General features: G+C 39.8%; 1 protein-coding gene across 1 annotated transcript; it reads right to left on the bottom strand.

The window, feature by feature from the left end:
* Positions 1–1,347: 1,347 nt before the first annotated feature.
* Positions 1,348–15,611, bottom strand: NOM1 (nucleolar protein with MIF4G domain 1). Its single transcript, XM_084507364.1, has 11 exons — positions 14,745–15,611; positions 13,799–13,923; positions 12,658–12,853; positions 11,174–11,497; positions 10,567–10,677; positions 9,187–9,354; positions 8,561–8,682; positions 4,891–5,023; positions 4,408–4,539; positions 3,466–3,575; positions 1,348–2,358 (listed from the first exon to the last, which is right to left on the bottom strand). The coding sequence occupies exons 1-11, from the start codon at positions 15,594–15,596 to the stop codon at positions 2,181–2,183; spliced, it is 2,451 nt and encodes an 816-aa protein (XP_084363490.1). The 5' UTR covers positions 15,597–15,611; the 3' UTR covers positions 1,348–2,180.
* Between the last annotated feature and the right edge of the window lie 1,640 nt (positions 15,612–17,251).

Here is a 17,251-nt window from a genome sequence, read left to right as displayed (position 1 = left end):
AACAAAATGCGCTGCTTGGAATAAATAATAATGAAAGTCAGTTTAAAAAAATAGCAATTGTAATTTTAGACTGTAAGGTTAAAACCGTCTCCTCTAATTGCACAGCAACACCTGCATTGCACTGCCTCAGGCAGCTGCAGCAAGTGAATGGACTCAGACCCATAAAACACTAGGCAGGATTTCCATCGGCAAAGGGTGGTCAGTTCTGATCAGCAAAGCACTCAAACCAGGCACTGCTGCACTGAGGTTAAGGAAGATGTCTCAAATTTGTCTTTGAAAACAAAGTTGCTTCAACCTCTCAGCTGAAGCAATGTGTTTCAGTTTATGTTATTAAATCACAAGCACATTGAAATGCTGGGTCTCCCTCAATCCCTGCAAAAAAGGTAATTATGTGGCTGCTGCAGTCCAGGGGGAGAGCTTGTTACTCACCTAGATCCCACAGTTCCACAGCAGCCAGAATTTCTAGGGGCTTGCAGAGATGTTCTCCCAAATCCAGCCACCAAATCTAAGCCAGGAGGTTTGGCATGGTTGGTTGTAAAGGCTCTGTTCATACACACTCAATATTGTGACTTCTGTGTCACAGTCCAACAAAATACAGCATTGCTTCTGCTGCCCATACTTCTAAAAATCCATACCAAGTAGCAGAAAATTTAATGCAGCATTTTTCCACTGCCATCTGTTGCATGTAAGATCCAACTAAGCAAAAAAGTCCTTTTTTTTTTTTTTTTTTTTTTTTTTTTTTTTTTTTTTAAGGCTTAAAGCTGCCAGCAGTCTGAAAGAGGCAGAAGAAAGCATCTTGCTTTGTTCCTTTGATAGCAGTCTCCGTGTGTTAGTTACGTGCAGGCATAACCTGGGATTTTGACACTGGGTCTCTCAGATCCCAGGATAATTTTGTTCCCTACAACTTGCCCTCCCCAGAAGGGGCAAGACCTCAAAAACAGCTCCCTTGCTGCTGGGAGAAACACTCCCCTTCCCGAAAGCATTACTTGTATCAAGTATTCCATATTGAACTATGATTAAAACCAACAAAAATAATCCCACACATCTCAGCCAGCTCTTTTGCTGCAGAACTCAAGATCTTCTGGTGGATGCTTTCTGGAAATCATTTTTCCCCAACAAGGACAGACACAAAGATAGAGAATAGATCAGTTGATATTACATGCAATTAGGAGGCACCATAACTGATTAGCCTACTGAACACCAGGGGCCAAGCCTGGTTACAGAAATAAGGCCGGCATCCCTAGCACAGGTAGTTTATGCAGACTAGGACGTGCCCCCACACATTTGTGGTCAATCCCTTGCTGGCTACCCAGCTAGAATAAAAGGACAACCCAAAGAGCAAAACCCTTTAGGAAATCTCATTTTAATGTGTAGTGGTAAAGTGACAAAAACTGAGTGTTATACAAGAAAATGTACATGATTTTTTAAGACATCTGAATGGGAAGTGGAAGCAAATTCTTACAGAAAATACTTTCTTACTAAAAGGCTGATATTATTCTTTACGCCTAGAAAATCTAATTATTGCAGAAGGTAAGACTAATAATTCCGATTTTAAAGCTGAATAAAACAAATTAAAATAGCATCAAACTCTACTGTGATCTTTAAACCCAACATAATTGGGCAAAGTCAGATCTTCAAGTCTTTTTATGCTAACAATTCACAGAATTAGCTGAGAAATTCAACACTTTTAGAAAAAAAGTTGATTTCTTCCAAAAGTGACTCACCAGTTCTTATGCCATCTAGTGGCCTGTTCCTTCAGGCAAGTGCACTGATGAGTTATTAAAAGCCTTTGGTTAAGGCTGATTCTTTAAAAACACAGTGTCAGTTTTCTGCAATTATTTTAAATGAGAGGCTAGAATATGCAATGCTGAACATTACTACTGACCAGAGTATGATAGAAATTCAACCTCTTCTCCAGATTCTAATCTGCAAGAAGTAACCAATCTTAAAGGGACATGTCAAAAAACCAAACATCTTCCCTTTCTTCAGACGGGCCTCGTATCACCTTTGATTAAATCTGTGTAACTAGTACACTGAGCAGAGTAACCATTTCCATCAAAAAATGGATCCTTTCCAGTAAAAAGGCTCTCCTCATTCCCAATTACTTGGGTCTGAAAGACTAACAAAGTCTTGCATCTTCATGCAAACCTAGTTTTTACATATCTTTTATTTGAGAAAGACTATAGTTTGAATTTGGATTCTTTTGCTTGCAAAGACCTGGTTGCTAGTTCAACTCTTTCCTTTAACAGGCTGGCTTCTTCATCATTCTTTTGGACTTGTACATTTTTCAGTAAGAAGTGGGTAAGGAAAAGTTTCAAGCCTTCCCGCAGCGTTCCCAGTTTGGGGTTGTCAGATATCCTGTAAAAATACAAACACAGAAATAGTATTAGACTTCTACTGTTTCAAAAGTTTCTGCATTTTTTTTCCTTCAAATAGAGATATTAAAATAAAACGATATATAGAAGGTGCTTTTCCAAAAAGGCTTTCAAATTAACAGCATATCTACATTGATTTGGCAAACAGCCCAAACATACTCAACATACAATTGGTTCTCAGCAATAAACTGAAGTATCAGAATACTAAACTTGTTTTACGTAAACAATTGCATTACAGAAAAGAAAAACCAAGGCAAACACCATGTTTGAACTTCCTTGTGTTACAGCTGAAACAACATTTCCCTCCCCAGCTTTATGTGACACTGCAAGTACAATATAACTTTCTTCCTGGAGTAACTTGCAAATTTTAGCTGTCTCCATAACAACTGGAATATTGGAATGCAATTTTACATGGGTCACAAGAAACCCAAACTGTATGGGTATGAATCCAACGAACTGTGTAATACTTCATAGAACTCAAGGATGTTTACAGATACATTTATCAGTTGTAGGGGATTAAGCAAAACAGAAGTGTCAGAACAACATTTTAGCACCTTCAATGAAACTGAGATCTTTTTGATCATTGTGAAGAAGGATTTAAAGAAAGTAAGTTCCCTGTCAATTGTATAAAACCAAGATTTTCCATACAATGTTGGTTTAAAAAACAAAACCACAAACCTTTCTCGCAGCAATGTAAAAATCAAAAAGGAAAAAGTACTAAAGAAATCTACCAGCGAAGACTGCTTGGAGACCAAACCTCACTGCACACAGATGGTAAAGCAGTAAGGAATGCATTAAGGAATGCAGGTAATTACAGAGCTCTGCTCATGAAAATCCTAAATGATACACCGAATATCTGAAAGCCTTATGTTGTACATAATACTTTGCACAGCTGCATCTAGATCAGAACCTGTACTAACAAACAAATGCTTCACGTCTGCTGGCCCACCACCACCTTCCCCCAACAGAGCTTGCTTTTTAAGGGATGGATCTCTGGTATTTAGAGAAGGCAGTGTATAATTGCAAACAAATAAGCAAACTTCCTAAATTACTGCAAATGAAGGATTCTCTGGAGACTTCTCTCACTTACCTCCCAAAAATATCACCAACATCTTCAGCATCTGTTTTAACTAACAGCATGCTTAATACTTGTCGCAAGAAATGGACTTTGGGTTTATCTAGTTCACTGAATTCAATCACCTGGTTTTAGAACAGAGAGAATTAGATTGGAGTCCCATATATATCAAGGCTGAAGTTATGCACAGAAAAATTAGTTGAGAATGCTGCCTCCCTAAAGCCAATCAATAAGCAAGCACTGAAGTTTTTAAGGAATAACAAGTCCGGTAATAACACAATACAAAGATGTAATTATTCAATTTGATAAATACTTCGAAAGTACAATCTAAGACAATCCAGAATATTGCCTGTTTAACACGTTTAAATTATTCTTTTAAATAAGTTCCATGGGCTTATTGTGAAATTTAAGCCCCCCCCCCCCCCGGAAGATTTTTTTCTCTGGTCTAATAAAAAACGTCAGCTAGAACTGATGGTACAAAATTCACTAGCAAAGCCTGCTAATAAAAGGACCTCAGTTCCAACCCCAGATGCTCTACAGGAAACGGCAGTCACATAACCGTTCTTTATCTAGAATTGAACAGGGCATCCAAACCATTAAAATCCCTATAGATCCAATGGGATTTCATTAACACTGCCTCTGATAATGAGAGATCCAAATCACCTGCTCCAAGGCAGTTTTTCTTTGGTTGGGAGCAGCGCTGCTACTGGACAAGGATGTTTCTATGCTGTATTGTCCAGGATTTCTGTATGCTTCCATCACCCCAGGCCCCTTTTCCCAAAAGGATAGCACTACTATAGTTGATAAAATTAATCTGGTAATTTTAGAACAAGTTTCATCTTTGTTCATGACAACGAACATGCAAAGCACCAGTGAAGTACATACAGCTAATAATATATCTTTTCCACAGAACTTGGAAAGGTGAGAACACGTATTTTGAAAAGAAAGCACACCAACCTTGAGAACTGAAAGCGGCAATGATTTTGTCCTTAGTAAGTGAACCAACACTGAAACCAAATTGGTGATGGCAGTGGCTGACAGGTTGCCCAAGTCTTTGATTTTGTCCCAGATACTAAACTGAAATGTCACCTAGGTGTCAAAGGAAAAAAAAAATACAAATCAAGGAACTGTTTAAGTAAGAAATTACAAAACCTTTTGACCTTCTATTCTTTATGTGTCCTCTGTTAATTAGATCTTTGATCGGATAGCTCAAGTCCTTTTAAACATGTGAAACAGAAAAAAAGCAAACCTTCTACAGAAGTTACTTAGTGGCAGATCTGAGCAGGAAACAGTTTACCTTACTAAATGCACAGGTGTACCAGGAGAATTTTTCCTCAGGATCATGAGATGTAAACAGGCACACATCTACTCTCAGGTGGTCAGTAATTGTCTTTCTAACCATAACAATGGCACTAAAAGTAGAAATGCATTTTTCTTTACCTGAAATCGTCTTTCGTATTCACAGAACTTGGCAGCCAAAAATGCATAGAAGGGGTTATACGTCTTCTCCTGTAAGCAGCAATAAAGGATAACATGAACAATTTCTCTCTCCTGCTGGTCTTTCAGTCCAAGCCTAAAATTTAGAAAAAGAGGATAAAAGTAGTTTAGTAAGGAAAAAGTTATTGGAACTAAGTAAGAGCTACGACAGTCAAAACTTTAATACCTTAAAAAAAGGCAGTGAATTCTGGTTGTCAGAAGTTCTTAAAGTCCTTAAAATGCTGAATGGCATCAAAGCCTTAAGACTGTAGGCTACATCAGCATCCCGGTACAGCAATATGGAAATGCTATAGCATTACTGGTGTTAGAGAAGTGGCCGCAAAAAATAAGACCACAACAGATAGAGGCAGAACGACACAAGTATAATTACTGCCTGGAGAGGAAGTAGCAGCCCAACTCCATGTTTGCAGCTCTCCACAAAGGAAAACAGAGGAGACAAGCATGTCATCACGGAGTCTTGTTATTATGTGGGCTTTGAAAGCAGCAGCACTACAACTTGAAGTACTAACACAGAGGATAAACTGCGAGACAAGAGCTGCTTGGACAACAAAACAGAACAGCACTACCTGAGGAAAACAGTATCAATAAGTACTTATGCTGGCTGTCTCCCAGCATAAAGGCCAAGGACTGAACAGCCTTCCCACTTGAACATTTGACCACTTGAAAATAGGGCCGAGGCACTTTGGCCAGGAACGGTAACTAACTCACAATGCACCTGTTCTGTGAATAATATGATTTAGCTTCCAGGGCTGTCAGATGCTTGGCAGCATTAAAACCAATTAAAATGAAGGATGCTTAATATTATAATCTGCAAAATGTCAAACAAAATTATTTTCATTGCTTCAAGCTCAAGTTTCATACAGCACTGGTATAACTCAAATGCATTTTCTAACAAAGTTTGACCCCACTGGAACTTGCTCTACAGTCTGGAGGGTACAGCTTGTCATAGCTTGAGTCTAACGTCCATTGCTTGTACACCCTTCCAGACATCTGTCATTGCATTTGATCACAGACACGTACTAGAGAAAATACTGTCACTCAGCCAAGAAACAGAACGTAAGGTTTTACAATAGGAAAGTCTGGGATGATTTCTAGGTTGACTGCTAATAAATGGAGAAAACTTCAGTCTGGTTCCCCAAAAGAAAACAGCACCGCAAGCGCTGGTCTGTGATATCATTCACTGCTCTCCCATCAGCCAAGGTCTATCTGAGTTTGTCACAGAGCAACAAAAGTTTGTTCAGAAAACATATTTAAGTAGTCAGCTATCTGGCATGTATCTAATAGATGACTTGTGAAGTTACAGTGTAGTCACTAATTTGGTACGTTCCCTTTTTCCTTGTTCATCATCACTTCTAACATAACTTATTTTGGAAATACGTTGCTAGACAGTTGTAACCAAGAAAAGCAGCATTTGAAGTTTTGTTCTTACCCTCACTTCTTCACAGACCTAGCACTGTTTTCTCTTTTCAGACCTGATATTCCTAAACAACTAAAATGTAAGTGTTGGGATTGTCTTTCACTGCTGAACTTCACCATAAAGCTGCACAGATTTCATAAGCCTGGTAACTTTGCGTAAAGAAGCTGCAAGCACCTCACCTATTAAAACATTCCAGAGGTACAATGCTCCCAGAGACATGCATGTCTTAATCAATTTAAAAATTGCCCTCCAAATACTCAGTAACTGTCTCTGAAGCAGGTTATTTCTCACCAGCAGAAGCCTGCCCCCAAGTAGGTTAGTTATCATCAGCTGGAGCCCAAAATTATCACTGGATTTAGATCAAAAAAAAGCAACATTCAATACCACCTATTAAAAATCAATTTAAGTGAGTATAGCAGATGCAATCCCATACTGACTATTTGGAATTGCACAACACACTACAACGGGCTAGCTAAGCCTTCTTCCCCTATTACAATTTTTGTGAGATTTGAAGTTTCTCAAGTTGTTCTTCTCCATGAAACCACTTACAAAATCGCTGGCCCAAACTGGCCAAAGGGATGGCTGGTGCTGATGTTGGCATTGTGCTGAACAATAAATACGGGGAGTTGACCAGGGAGAGGGGTGGAGGACAGCACTGCCACTGCTCAGGGTCTGGCTGGGCATCACTCAGCAGGCAGTGGCCAATTGCACCGTGTGTCAGGTTGCTCAGAGAAGCTGTGGATGCCCCATCCCTGGAGATGTTCAAGGCGAAGCTGGATGGGGCCCTGGGCAACCTGATCTAGTGGGTGGCATCCCTGCACATGGCAGGGGGTTGGAACTGGCTGGGCTTTAAGGTCCCTTCCAACCTGAGCCATTCTGTGACTTACTTTTCCCAAAAGGAGGAGAAAGACGAGCAAACTGTAACAGGCTGGGTTTAAAATGGTTTAAATGACCATTTCACCACAACTCAGTTCTCCCAGAGATGTAGCAGCAGATGAATCAACAAGCACAATTAGAGTACATCTTTATGCTCCTCCTCAAGAGCCTGACATCAAACATATGAATATAAATTCCCATACACTCTGAAAAGCATGTTTGCATTAAAGTTAATTCCTTCACTGACTAGTCTGTGTGCTTTCCGTTATACCCTGCCAGATGTGGGCAGATTTTAGAGTCCTCTTCTCTCTGCATTTGCCGCATAAAAATCTGAATCAACACACAGCAGGCAATCTGCAGACACAGTTTTTCTGCCAAGCCTGTATGTATATAGATTTGTATACTAGTTTAAATAGCACAGATGAGAGTCAAGGATCAATTTGCAAATTGAGCTACCAGGCCTTGGCAAGAACTGCAGCAGCAGCAGCTAATTTCTTTTAATTGAACAGGCCATATTAAGATATTGGAATGACTCCATCACAGTCTTAAATCCAAGCTGTGTTTTGCAGAAGTGGCATTTAATCAAACATTAGTTGACTTTATTACGGAGTCTGTTTTGGTTTGGTTAGCAAATTAAATAATTGCATGCCATCAGGGTAAGAACAATTCCTATGAATTACAAGGCTGCAACAGGAAAGTTCAGACCTGATCTCTCTCCTCCCAGTTACTACAGACTTGCAATTAATATTCTGACAAACCCAAAGAATAACTTATTTTGAGCTCTTCCCTGATCACATACTCTTCTAAAGAGAAGTGTGTCAAGCGTTGAGGAAACCGGTCTTAACATGATATGGGACCCTGGAGCAAGTCCAAAGCTAATAAATTCTGTGGGAGAGAAACTGAGGTGCTAGAACGCTACCAGGTCCTGCAAGAATGGACAGAGACATGCAAGGTGGCAAGAAGTAAAGGAAGCAAGCCTGCAACATATTAGGATCTGCTAGATTAAGATCCACATCTTCAATACAAACACATATAGGCTCCTTAAATCAAAGGATGCTGTAAATCACAGTTCCAGACTTAAGTGACAATAACAGAGGCTGCTTTTTTCATCTGGCTACCAGTCAGTTCTGCCTGACCCCTAGTACTCCTTGCATCCAGGGTTTGGTCCCCCTCGTACCCTTCCTCTCCATCCTCACATGGATCCTAGTTATACACTTGGATCCCATTTCAACTAAATGGTGAGACCAGCAATGTTATTCTTCCTTCCCAGCTATCACTATTTTTAGTTCTGGGCTTTCTTCTGACCTAGTCAGTACTTACTTCAGAAGCTTTTCAAAGGCATCCAGGAAATCTTCACTTGTCATCAATACGCAAAAAATACTTCTCCTGATATCAGTGTTCATCCTCTGCTTACGAGCAAGCTCTATTATCTTTGAGCTCACCTGAAGAAAAAAAAAAAAAAAAAAAAAAAAAAAGGAAACTCTTAAAGAGAGCTATTTCTGTGCAGCCTCTAATATGACCGTTAATAAAAACCTGCAGTAAAGCGTGAAGCATGAATCCAGAGGTCCTGAACTTTTGTCCAATAAAGGCACAGGCATCATCAGGAGCTTTTTCAATTAGGGAAACCTAGTTTAATTGTGCCAATTATCTTTAAGAAGTGCTTTCCTAATGTACGTGACCACAACCATCTCAAACTACTTCATAATTGCATAGGAGAAGAAAAAACACTGTATCATAATATTATGATAATAGCTCTTTTGAAGGGCATGAGTCCAACATTTTGAAAATTTTAATATCAGATCTTACAATCTGAAAGCTTCATCTTACAAGAGTCCACCAAGGCTCTTTTTGGTGGGCTCTTAAATGAGCTTATTTGTCTGTATCAACAGCATTTAGAAGATTAAACGATTCAACTTATTAGTTCTATTAGTCCTACTTGGATTTACCTTCCCAATGTGCAGTTTTTGCTGAGTCTTGCTGTTTGCATTATCAATCATTGGTGCTCCGCTCCAGGACGACCCAATGATCCACCAGCGACCAACCTTATCAGCATTGAGGAGTGATTCCAGGGAGACACGGAGCTGAGTTTCTTTTCCCGAACTACTGCTGTGTACCTTGAGTAACAGCACAATAATAAGTAGAAACAGATTTTTATTTTTTAGCATATTTAATTATTTAGAATCACTTCTAAACAAATACTTTAAACAAATACAAGTAAGTTGATCTCTATAAAGACCTTCACATTTCTTTCCCACAACCTTTTCTTTCAGGCAGTAACCTGAAAATAATTTCCAGATTTTTCCATTTACTCCAATTTCTCAAATAGTAAAAGCTTCTAAGCATAGGTTTGATCATCTTTTTTTTTTTTTTTTTTAAAGATGATCAATGAAAAGATAGCCATCTTTCACTCATAAAACTCAATTACAATTTGGATTTGATTATGACATTGTAAGATGCTCCAATTAGTTTCCGATCCGGTCATGATTTTCCCATTGAACATTTATGATCAAACAGAATGACAAAATGACAAACTGCCATAAGTTTTGTACAATTCAAATAAAATGTATAATCTCTTCAAACAAAATAAAAATTTTCAACTGAAGAGTCTAGAGGTGTACTAAGAGGGTTGTGAAAAATTGAGAGGAAATTCTACAGAACTAGGTTACCTATCATTGCTGATTTGTGCATGCTGGACTTAAAAGTTTCTGAAAAATAACATGCTGCAGATGCATATGCTCTAGGAACCAGATTTAAATATTGTGAAAATTAATTAGCTCTCCAAAGAGACAATTATTTTCATGCATTTTATGCTGGATTGTTCTAGACATCACCCACAAGGCTCCCAGAAAAGAAAACAATAAACAAAACATATAAATTTTAAGAAGTCCTGGACTTCCAAAATAGTTCTGGTGAACTTTCAAACAGGTGCCTGCATTTAAAATCTATGGGAAAAAAACTGTCATGATGACTCATTCCATCTGCACAATCATTAAACATTCCAGTCTCTTTGTCAAGTACAGGACTTTGCCTCAAACCCTCTGGCTACATATTACGTACTTTCCCAGACTCTTCTGCAGAAGGTTGTTTGATGCCTAGCTAAATTTAAACACATGAGATTATTCAAGTACTACCTAAGAAGCAATTTTTGTCCACAAGAATATCAGACTGTTAAATGATTTTATACATATATATATATATATATAAAATTATATTAGTATATATTAAATACTATATAGCATATAATACACCATCAAGCTGACATAAACCAGAGTTGATTATTTGTAGTGTAAGAACAGCTATTCTACTTATGTCAAGAAAATTCTCACCAGTGTTCTTTGCAATTTGCGGAGTTTTTCAACTGGCTCAGGATCATAACCAGGAATCTTACGCATGTCGTTATTCCTCAGTGCCAACATAGTCTCTAGCATAAAACGGACCTATCAGGAAAAGAAATATTTATGTGGATTACATGCTGCAAGTTTAATATGTAAGTAGAAAGCGTATTTTCAAAGTGCTATTCTGTGAGAATAAGCAACTCATCTGGCAACATACACTGAAAGTTAGAGTACATGAATACAGAGAAGGATGTTTACTCTAACTCCTATTGTATTCGTGTTCAAGCTTCAATTCAAAGCCTTATCTGCTAAATGCCAGCCCCCAGTGACCACTTTTTGAAGTGTAAGAAGTATGAAACAGAAGAATTAGTCATTGCATAGTATATGTGACAGCTCTAGTTTCCCCAGTTGCAAGCATTTTGGTATCTGTGTCCTAAGAACTAATGAGGAAAGACAAAAAGAAAATAAATAACTGAATGCAGCGACTGAACTCTAATAAACTCTAGAACCTAGAGTATAATGGAAAACATTCTGGTAAATATACACATGTACACGAGCAATATTGATTCAGAAAAGAAAATCCTTAATACGCACATACCCTAGTCTGATCCTTAAAATTCTTCTCTGCTGTGTGTGCTTTGCTCTGGGCTTCACTGATCAGGTCCTTCAAAGCCAATGCGTCATCTTTTCTTAAGGAAAAGCCCACGTTTTTCAAAAGAAACAAAATCAGCTCAATATCTTTTTCAGTGAAAGTGCTAACAAGCTTCTTCAGAATATCAAAGATGAGCAGGGAATGAACTACATGGAAGTTATACAGATGGGCAATCAAGGCAAGCAGATTTTCACATTCTTTCCCTTCAGCATCACTTTCAGAGAGTTCATCAAATTTCTTCACCACAGCTTCCAAGAAGTGAGCACCGACCTGGCAAAAGTTCCATTAAGGAAAAAATAACAATTCAGCAGTTAACCACTAGCAGATTTTAAAGACAACTGTAAAATAATCATTTTTGAGGCACTGCCATTATTAATTTTAAAGAATATTGTTCCTCTCAACAAAAAGGGATGTACTACATGTACAAATAGTAACTAGTTTGTGTCACATTTTATTAAAGTATGTTATTTATACCTCTTATATGTCATCCAGTTGCCTTTTAAAGCTACAAATGTTACAAAATTACAGTATGCATATCAAAATTTGTTTATACAATCTTCATGAACACATTTTCTCAGCTGTCAAGCTAGCATGCTGTTACTGTTAGTCATATATCCGGTAAAAGATGCATGTCCAAGACCAAATGCATCACAGAGTTTACCATTCCAGAACTAAATATTTGAAGTGTGGGACAGTAAAATCACAACACACCACATTTTCGCAGTTGATGAGCATGAGACTAGTTTAAAGTGGGAATAAGACTTTGCTGTTTGTCAGAGGTACAGCTGGGAAAAAAATTTTGGAATTCCTGTATTTATGAAGAGTTAACTAATGGTAAAGACTGGAATTAAGAAGCATACCAAAATATAGGTAGGTAGAGATCACATTACTGCTAAGGTTCAAACAAGACACCCACACCATTACCACAGTAGTAATATTAGCCCTTTTTAAAATTGGAAACGGGAAGTTTTATAACAGTGACCAATGTTAATTTACAAAGTAATTAGTCAGATAAAGCAATAAGTCAGATATAATTAGTCAGATAAACCTGTGAACAGCAAACAAACAAGCTACAAATACAAAGAGAGTTCATCTATCAACTGAAATATGTTATTTAGTGACATGTTGGATATTAGGAAGAACTTCTTTACTGAGAGGGTCGTGAGGCATTGGAATGGGCTGCCCAGGGAAGTGGTGGAGTCACCATCCCTGGAGGTCTTTAAAATACATTTAGATGTTGAACTTAGCGATATGGTTTAGTGGAGTGTTAGGTCAGAGGTTGGACTCGATGATCTTGAGGTCTCTTCCAACCTACACAATTCTGTGATTCTGTGATCAGAAGTTAAAAGGCAATCAAGAAAAAGACATCAAGAAAAAACACCGCCCAATATGTATTATTAAACAAAGTTAGTCCCAGCCACAAAAATTACCTCAATTCCTACTGTATGATGAAGAACGCTGACCAAAAGTACATGCTCCATCATCAGTCTTGCAGGCATGGCAACCGCAGTAACACAAGCATTCATAAGAATATCTGTTAGAGTTTCGTTCATGTCCTTTCTACTGTTGGCCATGTAAAGCTCCTCCAGCTGTCCACTAATGGAGGACAAATTTGGTTCACTCAACCTATTGAGAAACAAAATCCAATGTTCACTGTTTCGCCTTTTTGCATAGTTCCACAATTTTCAATTTATCCAACATACAACCTGTCTGTAAAGCCAAGCTAGCTCTTTTAAAAAAGAATAAAGATGAATGAAAGGAACCTTTTGTATTTTGCTGTGTTCACTAAAATAAAAATGAAACTCCAGAACATTTTTTTTTTAAAGTACTTACAAGTAGGAACAGATTAGCAGCAATATTTACAAAACACTATCAATGTCCTTACTGTCATACTGAACAGCCTTAATTGTTCCTGTTCAGTATTAACTATGGCACACCACAGTCTTTGGAAAAACTGATTACAAAAACACTTCATACTTCTGTAACATATCAGATATAGCAAATCCTAAGTAACTAAAACTGTATTCTGTAGTCTGAATTTTACAGATAATAGATAAAAGTATAAACAGATTTCTTATTTTAAGGGTATTCTAAAATTAAAAGCACATGGAAGCGTTAATTACTTTTTCTGGTCTTCAGTACTTTAAGCTATAAAGTAATATAAAGTTGCTCTTCCTTGACTGCAGTGCTAAAGAAAATTTAACTTTATTTAATTTATAAAAAAACATGCTAAGAGGAATATAGCAGGCATGTCAAAATGCAATTTTATTTTTTTTTCAAATAGGCATACTCCAACTGACACTTAAGAGAATTATTGCTAGCATTTGCAGGCAACAGCCATGTGGAATTCAGCCCAATCTTGAATTTATTTTTCATTTTTTCAGCTTCTATAACCACCAACTTTGAAGAATCTCTATCAACAAAGACAATTATTATTAAGGATAGCAGACATGACTGCCAAATTAAATGTAGTTTGAAAAGACAAAAGTCACATCCATGCCACTTTTCTTTGAATGATGATCACTGTCACAGAGAATCAGAAAGATTAATTACTTGTCCTTATTACATTACCTATTAATGAGACCATTCACCATTTTCTTCAGTCTTCCCAATTCTTCTCTTTTCTTGTCATCTAGTGTCTCCTGAGCTTTTCTCACTTGAGGGGGAACGTACTTCGTAGCACTGTGATTATGATCCTTACCAAGAAAACAACAGAATAGCAAATGAGACTACCATTTTAAGTACTTAAGTATTTTAAATAAACACATACATTTCTATTTAAGATGAATATCAGTCTTTTACTTAAACATATATTCCTCTGTCCAATAACTAATGTCAAAGGAACAACTTCATTCAGAAACAAAACCAACATGCAACAACTTACTGCTTACGATCAACCTGACAGCAGCAAAAAAATCCCCCCTCCCCTTCAAGTGAAGTTTCATATAAGTTATTCTTATTAAAACTGGTATCTTGAATATTTGTTTTATCCAGGTAGACAACAGAAACCTGTACACGTGAAAGCCTCAGGTGCATGGGTACTAACAGCTTAAATTGGTGCCATGTGGCTAAACGATCTGTTTGGCTTCCTCTTCTCTTTGCTACAAAGCCTATACCACAGGCAGAACCCTCTGGGATCATCTGGAAGAAGAAACACTCCCATTCCCAGATGGTATTCATTTTTAACAAACTTTTTATGGTCTTGGTGGAAAGGCCTAATCTGGATCTTCTGGAACTGAGATGGTCACACTTCTTTGTTCCTTTTAGTTGCTAATCTTGTATATACAAACAATGCTTTGTGCTTTAGGATGCAACCTCCTACCATACCCTCCACGTGTGTTTGTCCCTAGAACTTGGCAAACCTCTTAAGTCAAGGCTTGGTAGACCCAGCGCTGTTTTCACCCACATTCCACATGCTGGTTAGAGAGCAAACACTTTGCAGGGTCGATGTAAGGTCTATTTTACATTCATGGTGCTTTGGGAAGCAAGTTTGTGCTATTTCAGACAAACACCCTACCTCCTCTTCCTCCTGCGGGTCCGGGGGCTCGCTTGCCTCTGGTTCACCCTCGGGGGCCGAGCTCCCATCACTCTCCCACTGTTCTTCCACATCTTCCCCTTCGGAGGCGTCAGAGGCGTCCTCCAGCTCTTCATCCTCCCCCGGGGCCACCTCCTCTTTCTCCTCCTCGTCTTCCTCCGGAGCCCCCTTGCTCGCCCTCAGCCCCGGTGCCTCCTCCCGGTCGCTGTCCTCGCACAGCTCGCCGAGCCCGGCGCCGGAGCCCAGGACTCCCAGCACGTAGTCCAGCCCGTCCCGCACGAAGCTCTGGGGCAGCCCCTCCGCCCCGCTGTTCCCTTTCTTCTTGCGGCGCTTGTTGAGCCCCAGCCGCCGCTCCAGCCGCCGGATCTCCTTCTCCTCCTCCTCGTTGGCCTCCAGCAGCGCCCGTTTTCGCGACCAGGAGATGGCGGCCGGCCGAGGGGCCGGCACCGGCGGCCGCACCGCCTTCTGCTGCCGCGGCGGCTCCGGGCGCTTCTTTACAGCGGCTGGAGGCGACACCGGGACTTTGGGGCTGGCGGCAGGAGCCGGCCGGGCAGGAGCAGCGGCGGCTTCCCCCGTCTCCCCGTGTCGCTGCAGGCGGCGGCGGCTCCGCTTGAGCCTGCGCTTCTCCTTCCTCAATTCCCGGCGGCTCTTTCCGTTCGGTCTCTCCGACCCTACCGACGCGGGCAGCGGCGGCTGGTCTCCGGCTGCCTTCACGAACTCCTCCACCGCCAGCCGCAGCCGATCCAGCTTCCCCCCGCCGCGCCGAGCCCGGCCAGCCGCTGCTCCCCGCTTCTTCATCCTCCCCTCAGCCACGCCGCGCCGGGGCGCCGCCATCTTGTGGAAGAGGCGCGCTCCCCTTCCGCCGCGCGGCCGCCATTTCGCGCAGCGGCGCCCTCTGCTGCCTCGGCGTCCCGGGGCGGCCGGGAGCTCGCTCGAAACCAGTGCTGAAGCTGCTAAATCCTGAGAAACTCTCTCGTTTTTTCGTGTTTAAGAAAATATCAGGATTGATCTTAGCGTTACAAAAGGGAATGGAATAATTGCTTCCCCATAAAGTCCCTTCGATAAACTTCTAATGCCTCATGATGTCCAGAGACTGCAGTGCCCCATGGCACTGCTCCACCTGCCTCGTTCCGAGTTTTAAACCCTTTCCTACACTGTCAAGCACCAATATTTCTTACCGAGTATGCCCAAAACAGCATCACTGTCAGCTGCTAATCTTTCCCTCCATGGCAGTGCTTGGGACACAGTGATGTTGCTCGTGGGGGCTGGTGGCCCAAGCTGTGGGGACAGCATCCACACAGTTGTGCCAGGCCAGTGTGCACAGCAGGTGAAAATTTATCTGTCATTTCTGGGGTCAGGTGGAATTAAACGTCCTGTGGCACTTTGCCACTGTCAGCGGTCTGCTGGGTATATGTGTCTGGACCTGTGTGTGTGTCCTCCCCTCTGACCAACTTGGAAATCTGGCAGCTTCGGTCATCTTTGGCAGATCCCAAAGACAGTTCCCCAAAACACCAATTTTCCCCAAATTTCTTGAAAATAGGGTGGCTAGAGGAGTTTCTCAACTAAATGAAACCTGACTTTAACAGACACACACACGCACACAAAACAACAACAACAAAAAACCAACCAACCAACCAACCAACCAACCAAAACCAAAACCAAAACAAACAAACAAAAACTAAACAAACAAAAAACAAAACAAAACAAAACAAAACAAAAAAAAAAAAACAAAACAAAACAAAACAAAAAAAACAGTGTATAAGGCCTAGTTTCTAAAAGAGGATCAGTTTTGAATCTCCTGTGGGAAACAAATCCATAGAAAGTCAGGCTTCATTATTTTGTTCTTTCTTATTGTACTCCTGACATCTCTTGAACAATGAAGTACTGGGTAGGACTTGAATTTTAGCTGAAAATTTAATGTGGCATTATTATTCAGAAGATTATTTTTGCCGTTCTGTGCATGTTTCCATGCTCTCTCATTACGTCATGTGTCCTGGATGACCCCATGCTTCAGAAATCCAGCTTTCTCAAGGCTGATGCGTAATGAATCTTTCACACTCAGTGACAAAATACGTTGTGTTAACTTGTCAAGGCATTCCGTTTGCTTCATTTTAAACTATATATTATGCTATAATTTACTGCTGTTCTGCTCTTTATTCATGCACAGACAGCTCACATGCATTTTGCATCCTATTTATAGATTTATTGATAACACTATTCCAGCAGCATGCTAGATAAGTACAGCTGAATATAATTTGAGTAAATATTAGATGCTTTTAAAACTCTAAGATTTACATCCTCCTTCTGTTTCATCACGTAATTTGTCATCAGGGCAACAGATTTTTCTAATAATGAGAAATTTCATATTTTTTCGAATAAAGAAAATGTCAATATTTGCCTTCATCATCACTTCACATCTCATAGGAAAATGTGGAAAGCATGTATATTGCTGAACTATATAATCCAAAGTTTGGGTGAAAATGGACAGA

This window comes from Aythya ferina (genome assembly GCF_964211825.1).
Source record: "Aythya ferina genome assembly, chromosome: 2".
Lineage (NCBI taxonomy): Eukaryota > Metazoa > Chordata > Aves > Anseriformes > Anatidae > Aythya > Aythya ferina.
Note: the sequence above shows the minus strand (reverse complement) of the source record. Positions and strands in the feature narration are given on the sequence as shown.

Excerpts from the sequence above, each read along its gene's own strand:
- NOM1 (XM_084507364.1), bottom strand. The coding sequence starts at position 15,596 with ATGGCGGCGCCCCGGCGCGGCGTGGCTGAGGGGAGGATGAAGAAGCGG. Across the intron at positions 10,678-11,173 it reads ATTTTAAGGATCAGACTAGG|GTCCGTTTTATGCTAGAGAC; the intron begins GTATGTGCGTAT and ends TTTTCCTGATAG. Across the intron at positions 5,024-8,560 it reads GCCTTTGAAAAGCTTCTGAA|GCTTGGACTGAAAGACCAGC; the intron begins GTAAGTACTGAC and ends TCTAAATTTTAG.